Source organism: Scyliorhinus torazame, chromosome 16 (genome assembly GCF_047496885.1).
Source record: "Scyliorhinus torazame isolate Kashiwa2021f chromosome 16, sScyTor2.1, whole genome shotgun sequence".
NCBI lineage: Eukaryota > Metazoa > Chordata > Chondrichthyes > Carcharhiniformes > Scyliorhinidae > Scyliorhinus > Scyliorhinus torazame.
In genome coordinates, this window is record NC_092722.1 from 107442191 (window position 1) to 107454323 (window position 12133).

The window sequence follows — 12133 nt, forward strand, 5'->3', positions numbered from 1 at the left end:
CCATGCAGCCCCCTCCCCCTCCATTACCCACTTGCGCACCATTGTCGCATTGGCGGCCCAGTAGTACCCACCGAGGTTGGGCAGCGCCAGCCCCCCCCTATCTCTACTCCGCTCTAGGAACACCCTTCTCACCCTCGGAGTCCCTCGCGCCCACACAAACCCCATTATACTCCTGTTAACCCGCCTGAAAAAAGCCTTCGGGATAAACACGGGGAGGCACTGGAACAGGAACAAAAAACATGGGAGCACCGTCATTTTGATTGACTGCACCCTACCCGCCAGGGACAGCGGCAATGCGTCCCACCTCTTGATCTTCTCCTCCATTTGCTCCACCAGCCTTGTAAAGTTAAGCCTATGCAGGGCCCCCCAGCTCCTGGCCACCTGGACCCCCAAATATCTGAAACTCCTCTCCGCCCATTTTAGTGGAAGCTCGCCAATCCCCCTCTCCTGGTCCCCTAGCTGAACTACGAACAGCTCGCTCTTCCCCATATTGAGCTTGTACCCCGAAAAGTCCCCGAATTCCCTAAGCATCCTCATTACCTCTGGCACCGGGTCCGCCACATACAGCAGCAGGTCGTCCGCATAAAGCGACACCCTATGCTCCTCCCCACCCCGCACCAACCCCCTCCAGTTCCTCGACTCTCTCAGTGCCATAGCCAGGGGTTCAATCGCCAGTGCGAAGAGCAGGGGGGCCAGGGGACACCCCTGTCTCGTCCCTCGGTGCAACCGAAAGTACTCGGACCTCCTCCTATTTGTGGCCACACTCGCCATCAGGACCTCATACAACAGCCTAACCCACCTGACAAACCCCTCCCCAAACCCGAACCTCTTCAGCACCTCCCACAGGTACCCCCACTCTACCCTATCGAAGGCTTTCTCAGCGTCCATCGCCACCACTATCTCCGCCTCCCGCTCCCTCGCCGGCATCATGATAACGTTCAAAAGCCTCCGCACATTCGCGTTCAACTGTCTCCCCTTCACAAACCCCGCCTGGTCTTCATGGATGATCTGCGGCACTCAATCCTCATGGCTAAGACCTTCGCCAGCACCTTGGCATCTACATTTAGCAAGGAAATCGGTCTGTAAGACCCACATTGCAGGGGATCCTTGTCCCGCTTCAGGATCAAGGAGATCAGTGCCCGGGACATCGTCGGGGGTAAAGCTCCCCCCCTCCCTTGCCTCATTGAAGGTCCTAACTAACAGCGGGCCCAACAGGTCCATATATTTTTTATAGAACTCGACCGGGAAACCGTCCGGCCCCGCCTGCATGCTTCCTATCCCTTTGATCAGCTCCTCCAGTCCAATCGGGGCCCCCAGTCCCGCCACCAGTCCCTCTTCCATCTTTGGAGACCTCAATTGGTCCAGGAAACGGCCCATCCCTCCCTCCTCCCGTGGGTGCTCGGATCGGTACAATTCCTCATAGAAGTCCCTGAAGACCCCATTGATGCCAACCCCACTCCGCCCCACGCTCCCTCCCCTGTCCTTAACTCCCCCGATCTCCCTAGCTGCGTCCCGCTTCCGAAGCTGATGCGCCAGCATCCGGCTTGCCTTTTCCCCATACTCGTAGACCGCCCCCTGGGCCTTCCTCCACTGCACCTCCGCCTTCCTGGTGGTCACCAGGTCGAATTCGGCCTGGAGGCCGCGCCTCTTCCTCAACAATCCTTCCTCAGGTTCTTCCGCATACCTCCTGTCTACCCTCACCATCTCCACCACCAGCCTCTCCCTCTCCCCCCGCTCCCTCCGCTCTTGTAAGGCCCTGATGGAGATCAGCTCTCTCCTCACCACCGCCTTCAGTGCCTCCCATACCATTCCCACTCGGACCTCCCCGTTGTCGTTGGTCTCTAAGTACCTCTCTATACTTCCTCGGACTCGCTCGCTCACCTCCTGGTCCGCCAACAGCCCCACCTCCAAGCGCCACAGCGGGCGCTGATCCCTCTCCTCCCCCATCTCGTGGTCCGAAATGGCTATTGCCGAATACTCGGTATCCTCTACTCTCGCTATCCGCGCCCTACTCAAAATGAAAAAGTCGATTCGAAAATAAGCCTTATGGACATGTGAGAAGAATGAAAATTCCCTAGCCCCCGGCCTTGCAAATCTCCAAGGGTCCACCCCTCCCATTTGGTCCATAAATCCCCTCCCCATTATCAGGCCCCCCCACTTCCAAGTCTGGGATCCGACCCAACATACGCCGCATAAAACCCGCATCGTCCCAGTTCGGAGCATACACATTGACCAGTACCACCCTCTCTCCCTGTAACTTACCACTTACCATTATGTACCTACCGCCATTATCTGCTACAATGCACGACGCCTCGAATAACACCTTCTTTCCCACCAAGATCGCCACCCCTCGATTTTTGGCATCTAGCCCCGAGTGAAACACCTGACCTACCCACCCTTTCCTCAGTCTTACCTGGTCTGCCACCTTCAGGTGTGTCTCCTGGAGCATAACCACATCCGCCTTGAGGCCCTTCAGGTGCGCGAACACGCGGGCCCGCTTAACCGGCCCATTCAGTCCCCTTACATTCCAGGTTATCAGCCAGATCAGGGGGCTACCCGCCCCCCTCCCCCGCCGACTAGCCATGACCCCTCCTCGGCCAGCCACGCGCCCGCACCCCACACCCGGCCCGTTCCCCACAGCGGCATACCCCCGTCTAGACCCACCCCACTCGCTCCAGCTCCTCCTTGATCTTAGCAGCAGCAACTCGATCTCCCCCCCCCCCCCCCCCCCCCCGGCCAGGACCCATCCTAGCTGGTTTACTCCCCCCATTGCACTTCCGCAAGTCAGCTGACCCCGGCCACTCCCGCCTCCCCTTCGACTCCTCCCATTGTGTGGCACACCCTCCTCTCCTGCTCCCCATTCACAGGCTCTCCCCCTCCGTTCTAAGCGCGGGAATCAATCCTCGCTTCCCCAACCCGGTCGTCCCCCCCCCGAGTCTTCGGCGCGGGAAAAAATCCCGCACTCTCCAGCTACCAGGCCCCGCCACCAACCAAAACAGTGCCCAACCCGCCCCATCCACCCTCCCCAACCCGAAAGAGAAAAACACAGAGAAAAAGAAACCCAAAACCCGAACCAAAATAGGCATAACATATCCACCGCCGTCCCCAATCGCCCATCCCGACCCTCCGTCTGTGTCCAGCTTCTCGGCCTGAACAAAGGCCCACGCCTCCTCCGGAGACTCAAAATAATGGTGCCGGTCCTTGTAGGTAACCCACAATGGCGCCGGCTGCAACATGCCAAACTTCACCCCCTTCCTGTGCAGCACCGCCTTCGCTCGATTGTACCCGGCCCTCCTCTTCGCCACCTCCGCACTCCAGTCCTGATATATCCGAACCTCCGCGTTCTCCCACCTCTCCTTCTTGGCCCACCTGAGCACACACTCCCGATCGACGAACCGATGGAACCGCACCAGCACCGCCCGCAGAGGCTCGTTAGCCTTGGACCTCCTCGCCAACACTCTATGGGCCCCTTCCAGCTCCAGGGGCCCCTGGAAGGACCCTGCTCCCATCAGCGAGTTTAACATGGTGACCACATAGGCCCCCACGTCCGGCCCCTCCAGCCCCCCCGGGAGGACCAGAATCCGCAGATTCTTCCGCCTCGACCGATTCTCCATCTCCTCGAACCGCTCCTGCCATTTCTTGTTGAGCGCCTCGTGCGCCTCCACCTTTACCGCCAGGACTAAGATCTCGTCCTCATTGTCAGAGATCTTTTGTTGAGCCTCTCGGATTGCCACCCCCTGGGCCGTCTGTGTCTCCAGCAGCTTATCAATAGAAGCCTTCATTGGCTCTAGCAGGTCCGTTTTAATCTCTCTGAGGCAGCGCTGGATACCCTCCTGTTGCTCCTCCGCCCACTGCCTCCACGCTGCCTGGTCTCCGCCCGCCGCCATTTTGGCCTTCTTCCCTCCCTTCTTCTGGTCCACCACCACCTTTTTTGTCATCCCGCTCCTAGTTAAAGCCATATACTGACGGGGAGCTATTATTAACTCCTTCCCACACCGGGAAATGTCGAAAAAGTGCCCTTGGGGGCCCTGAAAAGAGCCCAAAAATCTTGAGAGGGAATCCTTTTGGCAGTGTTCGCTTCACCAATCTGCCCCAAAATGTCTGTGGAAACTCCTGAAAAAGGTCTAAGAGTCCGTTCCAGACGGGAGCTGCCGAATGCGTGACCTTCTCCTCCATGGCCGCCACCGGAAGCCTCGTCCCCGCTTCTTCAGTGGCCTTGGTGAGATCTTTTCACAGTTGTTCCCTCTGCTGTTAGAATTCACTTTTGATAAAGGCCCTCAGGTCAGTTTGCAGCTTTAAGCTTGCCCTTCCCCCGCCTGCATGCTGGAAGAGGCCCTATTTATCCTGTTGCAGCCAAATCTTTTACTGTTTCTGCCGGGTCTGGTAGCCAAAAGACATAACATTCCTGGGGGACACTGTCAGGGGAATGTTGCAGTCTTCTTGCCACACCGGGAAATGTCAAACAAATGCCGTGGGGGCCCTGTAAAAGAGCCCAAAAGTCCGTTCCAAGCAGGAGCTACCGAATATGCGACCTAGCTCTGCATAGCCGCACCCGGAAGTCGAACACAGTTATTACTTTGAAGTTCACAAGTGATCTGGAGACACCTTTTTAACATGCAGAGTGAGAGAGACTCCAAGATCCTTGCAGTCTGAATACAGCGTCCAACTGTCTAAACCGAAAGTAAAACTCAGAGCCTCAAACAGCTTCCAGCTCAAAACGAAAGTAAAAACTAGAGCCACCACCCAGCTCCACCTACACAATGACATCACTGCAGCTATTTGAGAAGACAAATATTTCTAAAAGGGACATTCCCATGACAATAGGCTAGGTTCATTCATTCTAACCTAGTGAATGAATGTTTATACTCTAGTAATTTTGTCATTCTCAAAGGTTGCGTCCTATAATAGATTTCATAAGAGAACATGATTGCAAGTTACTCAGATTCAGTTTCAAGGGGCAAAGTTAGCAGATCATTGTACAAGTACTCCAGCACAGAAGGCGCCAAAAGGTCCTGTCATTGGTCACAGTGCAGACAGGGATACAGCATCTCCATGTGTATCTGTATGTGGATGATTAATTCAGCTGGTATTAATTAAAACCAAATATATAGCCAATTACCAGATATGACACGAGCAGGAACTAATATTTTTCACTGCTTTGTTTTTGACAACCCAGCTGAAACCTTTTTTCTGCTTTCAGACTGATTTACACTATAGAAGGATCTCGGATTCCCTCTAAAGTTCTGAATCCTAGGATATCATAATTTTACAGTTGGCAGTCACCACCTTTGTAGATCCAGAAAATGTATTTTATTGTGATCCTTTCACCTGACCTTTCATCCAGCAGTTATCCCACAGAGCACTTAGCAAAAAGGTTTGACCAACCTCTAAATGGGACTGAAAATAGAAGGACAGTAGTCCCCTACTACACTGTTTCCGGTTGCTGCCAGTAGTAACAAGGGCATTCCTGGCAGGTGGAAGTGGCCATCTATAAAGGAATCTAGGCTTGGATATAGTAGACAGCAAGAGCAGATAACCTGGCAAGTCAATGGGTTTGAAGTGAAAATAATCAAGCTTATCTGTGGTGTCTCAATACCATGGTTAGAATTTTGCAGAGAGGCAGTGGCTCTGCCCACCAGCTGAAAAGATGCCTCACTGGCCCAGGAAGTCATGACCATAGTTTATGGTTGTCAGGCAGTTTACTACCCAAGTGTCATGCTTCTGCCTCCATATGAGATGCTACCATGCCTCCAAGAGCTACAGCCAATCAAATGGCCGATAATTCTCCAGTCTCAACAGTACCACCGGAAGCAGTGGTTACTGCTAGAACTGCAGTCAGCCTCCAACAAGGAACAGCGATGAAGGCCGGATAGCAAATTCAGTGGGGCAGCTTTGTCAGGGCCAATCAGACAGGCTTGGCAAGCCGCTGCTAGTAGTAATGATTATTGATACCGTGTGAGGGGCTCAAATATTTGTAAATTTGGAATTATTCAAATTTAAGTAATAATTATTGATGGACAATGACTTTTAGATTACAGTCCGTCTCACCCAATGATAAATGATTCGATAAGTTTCTTATGTCTTTTTCAAGTTAGATTCTTATATTTTTTGCTTGATTCTAGAGCGTCCTAAATCGGAACACCATCATCTCAGTGGCTAAACAACGCTCTGCATGTGAGAATCCAAAGACAAATGGCAGCTCCAACAATCCTGAGAACGACATCACCACAGAAAGTAAGTTTGTACCATCTGATTCTCCCCTACGCTGGTTGGCAGATCTAGCGGCACAGAAAGCCTGAGAAGAAAGGAAAGGTGACAAGGTAGATGATAAAAATACAAGATTATAATAATTAAAAGTCACCGTCATTTTTGTCTATCAAAGGCCTAGCTGGATAAGTGACAGTTGAAGTACTACAGAAGGATCAAAGTCTAAATACCAACAGTATTAGCTAAGCTGAGGGTCATGTTAAGGTTTTTTTGTGTACTTCGGTTAAAAACCCACAGGGAACATCTTATTTTTTTCCACCTTTTGATCAATTTCTCAAAATTTAAAATGCGTCCTGCTGCAGATTTCATTAATAATGTTGTTGGACACATGACCTTTTGAGCAAATGCTTTTCCGATTAAGTACCCAAATGAATCTTACCAACTTGTGTTTGTAATGAGTTGGCATCGTTCTTTGTTTTTGCTTTCCAATTAAGATCCAAACTGTCACCATACGGATTGCAATATATGCATGCCAAGCAATTTCATGAGGCATTTCCTGAGCTGTGAAATTTCAGTTATTACAAAGCAAGATTGAGATTTATATGAAGGCAAAATACTACAGATGCTGGAACCTGAAATATAAGTAAAAAATGCTGGAAGTACTCAGGAGGTCAGGCAGCACCTGTAGAGTGAGAAACAGAGCTAAAAGTTCAGGTTGGTGACCTTTCATCAGACCTCAAAAGTGATGGACATGAAACAGGCTTTAAGCAAGTGGAAGGGAAAGAGAATACAGGGACGAAAGAACAATAGGTTAGGTGTGAAGGCAGGAAAGATTAAATGACAAAAGGCATGATTGTGTAAGGAAAAAGGAAGTGTTAGATGTCAAGTAAAGAAACAAACAATATGTCTCAAGGAGCTTTAAAGAATCATTGCCTGCACCCTCTGCCCAAAAAATGGGAGCAGTGCTTATGATTTGAAATTATTGATGTTGAGTCTGGAAGGCTGTAAAATGAATTAAATAGGCTTCCACGCCTTAAAATTACTTTCAAATGTGTCTCAAAATATTTTATGTGGAATTAATTGCTTTGCCAATCTGTAATTCTATGATTTATTGTAATTTGACAAGTACAAAGCTATTTTGCATGGACCGAGATCCCACAGTTGAGTAGGTTATAAATCAATTTGTGATGGTGTCAAGGGAGGTAAAATTGTTATTTCAATAATGCCATGGGATCTTCACTTCATAGAGCAGGCAGTAGCTGTCTTGCAATACAATGCTCCATCAGTCTTCCAAGTGTTGGTCAAGTTTGTATACTCAAATTATTGGGCTTGAACCTTACTACCTTCTGATCAGAGATGAGAATGATAGCAATTAAGCCAAGCTCAAAGAGCAAAATAATAAATAGTTGGTGTATTTGATTATTGATTTTCTTTTTTCTTTCCCAGTCTATTTCTGTAATTTATTTCTGTTGTGTTTCTCTTCCTATTTTAATTGATTTTATTCCACCATCCTCAAATGTTCTCATAAATTCGTAGACTCTTTTGCCCACTGTAACTCTTTTATAGTCTGCATCTTTTTGTCCGATTTTATTCCAGGTCCTTTGCCTAATGTGCCTGCATGGTTCTTTCCACCCTAGTATGCTTTTACTATCTTTTCATGCTATCACCAGGGAAGGAGGGAAGTTGCAAGTTAACAATCGGCAATTATCCATGACATGAAGCTAAATGATCCCATTGCGTAAGGGAAGAGTGAAAGAAGATCTTTACTTCAGAAGCGCAATGCATATCCATTGAATTCACCTTTTCTTCTTATACTTGTAAAACATTTGCTATTAATATGCCGAATAAAGCTGTCATTTCCTGCTGAGTGAGATGCACTGCTCTCACTAATAGCGGAAACTAGGGGCGGAATTCTCCGGAAACGGCGCGATGTCCGCTGACTGGCGCCCAAAACGGCGCAAATCAGTCGGGCATTGCGCCGCCCCAAAGGTGCGGAATGCTCCGCATCTTTGGGGGCCGAGCCCCAACATTAAGGGGCTAGGTCGGCGCCGGACGAATTTCTGCCCCGCCAGCTGGCGGAAAAGGCCTTTGGTGCCCCGCCAGCTGGCGCGGAAATGACATCTCCGGGCGGCGCATGCGTGGGAGTGTCAGCGGCCACTGACAGCATTCCCACGCATGCGCAGTGGAGGGAGTCTCTTCTGCCTCCGCCATGGTGGAGACCATGGCGGAGGCGGAAGGGAAAGAGTGCCCCCACGGCACAGGCTCGCCCGTGGATCGGTGGGCCCCGATCGCGGGCCAGGCCACCGTGGGGGCACCCCCCGGTGCCAGATCGCCCGCGCCCCCCCCAGGACCCCGGAGCCCGCCCGCGCCGCCTTGTCCCGCCGGTAAGGTAGGTGGTTTAATCTACGCCGGCGGGACAGGCATTTTAGCAGCGGGACTTCGGCCCATTCGGGCCGGAGAATCGCGCGGGGGGGGGGCCCGCCAACCGGCGCAGCGCGATTCCCGCCCCCGCCGAATCTCCGGTGCCGGAGACTTCGGCAACCGGCGGGGGCGGGATTCACGCCAGCCCCCGGCGATTCTCCGACCCGGCGGGGGGTCGGAGAATCTCGTCCCTCATGTGCATTTGATATTGTAGAACAGTTTTCACGGGAAGTAGTTCTGTAATGAGCAGATTTCCTTGCTACCCAACTTGGATAATTTAAACCAGCCTGGGACCATCTCTCAAATTACTCTTTACTTAATCCAAAATATTAGCATATATAGCGGTTAGATCAAAATCTCAATTACAACGTTACAGACTTTACCCAGTGTAGACTATGCAGGACAGAAATGCCAGACCTGCATCTACTGGCAACTGAAAGTACCAGGCACAACTCTTAAAGGGAATCTTGGTACCTCCGATGGCACAGTTGCCATTTTATTCTTGGTAAATTATCATCACCAGCAGCTGCTGCCTTGATCTGCTGCAGTCCTTGTGGGAATGTTTTCTTAAACAAACGGATCAAAATATTTGCTCCCCTAACACATTCAAGGGTATGGGACAAGTGCTGGTAAATGGGATTAGTGCGAGATTAGGGTTATTGTCAGTGCAGAATCGATGGGCCAAAGGGCCTTTTCTACGACTCTGATTCTATCTATTTTTCACTATTTGGTGGCAGAGTAAATATCCAGCAGCATAGCTCCTTAATTCTAACCGATGTAGCTTGTGCAGTTAATTTCAAAGTTCACAAAGGTGACATGAACAAAGTGATGACTGTGTCATCGGATGTGCCAAAATGCCCCAAGAATTTTGCATGTTGCTTCCAGCTGCCAGGGGAATGCATATCTGCCTTTTTTACCTTGCATAGTCCCACACTGCATTAATTCTGCAAAATTACATTTGAGATTTTGATCTAACCAGTATATGTGCTAACAGTTTGGTATATGTGACAGCATTTTGTGCTTATATGACCAATTTGAGAGATGCTAGTATAAATTGATGTGGAGGTGCCGACGTTGGACTGGGGTGGGCACAGTAAGACGTCTTACAACACCAGGTTAAAGTCCAACAGGTTTATTTGGAATCACTAGCTTTCAGAATGCAGCTCCTTCATCAGGTGAGAGAGGAGGTAGGCTACACAAACACAGCATATAAAGACAAAGCCAATGATGCAAGGCGATACTTTGAATGCAAATCTTTGCAGGTAATATAGTATAAATTGGGCAGATTGGACAACAAGGAAATCTGATTGTGCTATGAATCCACTCCCCATAAAAGCCATTATGCAATATCAAATGTATATTCAAATTTTAATATTATGTGAAAAACCTCTACTTATGTAATTTATGTCAGGGTTTATATTGGACATTAGTTCCATTCAGATTGCCCAGATAGTGAAATCTAATTGTCATTGTCAGCTGCTTTTAGCAATTCTATGTATGAAGTTAGTTGATTCTGTTTCTTGCTGCAACAATGTTATGATACTATACTGCCATTCTATTTGCATGATAAATATCTATTTTTCTTTGGTTGCAGAAATCAAAGAGTTACCTGTGTCTAAGGCAGTGAAGATTGAATTAAGCCAGGTGGACAAAGAGGATTGCAAAACTACAACGGTTTGTCTCAACCACGAACATGGCTCAACTCTACGAGATTTACTTACCTCAACAGCTGGAAAATTGCAGTTAGGCTCAACTGATGCTGGCATTGCCTTTGCCCCAGTCTTTTCTGCAGGAACTCCTGTAAGTACTTGTTGAATTTTCTAATACAGAACATCATAATGTTTGCTTTTCTGTTGTACAACCATTTCTCAATGCAGAGCAGCTGCAACAGCCGGAAGCAAGAAGTATAAACCAACACAAATAGCTGTCAGCCCAATAACCTACTGTGATGAAATTTTAGGAGAATTCATATAATTCATGGTCCTCTATTTACCAACATGATACTAGCTTGATGTAAGCTATTCAAGAATGAGGGGAGGGTGGAAATGGTTATGTAGTGGTCTATGTGTAGTTCACCGTCAAACATTTCAAAGCACAAATGTATTTTTAACTGAGCCAGTTTTACAATTTCAGAAGTATTTGCTCTGGAACTGGTTCAGTTTTTTTGGCTAAAGAGAAATCAAGATTGCAGGATACAACATATTTAGAAAATCAGAGAAGGTAACGGGGAGGATGACTAACTACTTATTCAGGTAGCAATGACAGTAGGAAAAAGGGACACAGCTATTAGCAAGACAAAAATAGAATCCATATCAGGATAAAAGATCTGCAAACTAGCTAATATTGAGAGGTGGAGGAAGAAATATGCAGGCAAATTATGACATTGAATAAAAAACAATAATAATCACGGGGGATTTTACTTGCCCTGATATTAATTGAACAGAAGAGTTCAATAGAGGGGATAAAAGAATGGAGTTTCTACAGTGTGTAAAGAACTCATTTCCAACCCAGTACATAAAAAGCTGAACAAGGGAAGATTCACTATTGAATCGAGTAATGGGGAATGAACCAGCATAGATAAGAGAAGTAAAAGTGGGGAATATCTAGACAACAATAACCATAATATATTATGTTTTCTAATAAACTTTGAAATTATATTACGAGAAGGACAGAAATATGACCAGAATAATCCGGCAAATAGATTGGAGAAAAGCTAATTTCAAAGGGCTAAAAATAGAACTTGGCAAAACAAAATAGGCAATAATTCTGGTCAACAACAATGTAGAACAAATGGGCAGTATTTAAAACGGCATTCACCAGAGTGCAGGAAAATTATTGGTTGTAACTTCCAAGGTCCAGGGGTACCCAGAGATGAGCTAGGAAACGCACACACGCATGAACACATACACAACATAGGCACACACATCCACAATATACACGCACATCCACAATATACACACACATCCACAACATACACACACATACACAACATATATACACACACAACATACAGACAAACCTATGTCCACACATACACACGTGTGCACACACACACGTACATACAACAATCTGCAATTGCAAACATCTGACGGGCAATTGCCCTGAACTTTGAACAATCTGAAAATGTAATTTTAAATTTCAAACTTCGGATGGTTCTGACAATTCAGGGTTAGGAAAGGCATGGCTTAAGTACATCGATATCAGAGGACTACATGATTAGGCGAGCATACAAAGAGACTAAAAGAGAAGTCATAAAAACAATGACGAAGGCAAGGAGGAATTATTAAATGAAATTATCAAGGGCATAAAATAGTCAACCATGTTACAGGCACATCAATGAAAAAGGAAGTTGGGTTGGGATTAGGACCATGAAGGGATAGCAAAATAATTCCGCAGGTAGCGATAAAGAAACCCATGCAGACACAGGGAGAATGTGCAAACTCCACACAGACAGTGACCGAGGGCATTGAATGATGAGATAAGTAATGAGATAACTGCATTAAAA

General features: G+C 47.9%; 1 protein-coding gene across 6 annotated transcripts in view; it reads left to right on the plus strand.

Annotated features, from left to right (window-relative positions):
* The window catches only part of jmjd1cb (jumonji domain containing 1Cb), a 592917-nt gene that overhangs the window by 532331 nt on the left and 48453 nt on the right, over window positions 1-12133 (plus strand). For all 6 annotated transcript variants that reach the window (XM_072478811.1, XM_072478812.1, XM_072478817.1 and 3 more), the window contains 2 exons: window positions 6123-6234; window positions 10223-10428. In XM_072478811.1, the coding sequence (XP_072334912.1) occupies window positions 6123-6234; window positions 10223-10428 (318 nt within the window). The remainder of the gene's footprint in view (window positions 1-6122; window positions 6235-10222; window positions 10429-12133) is intronic.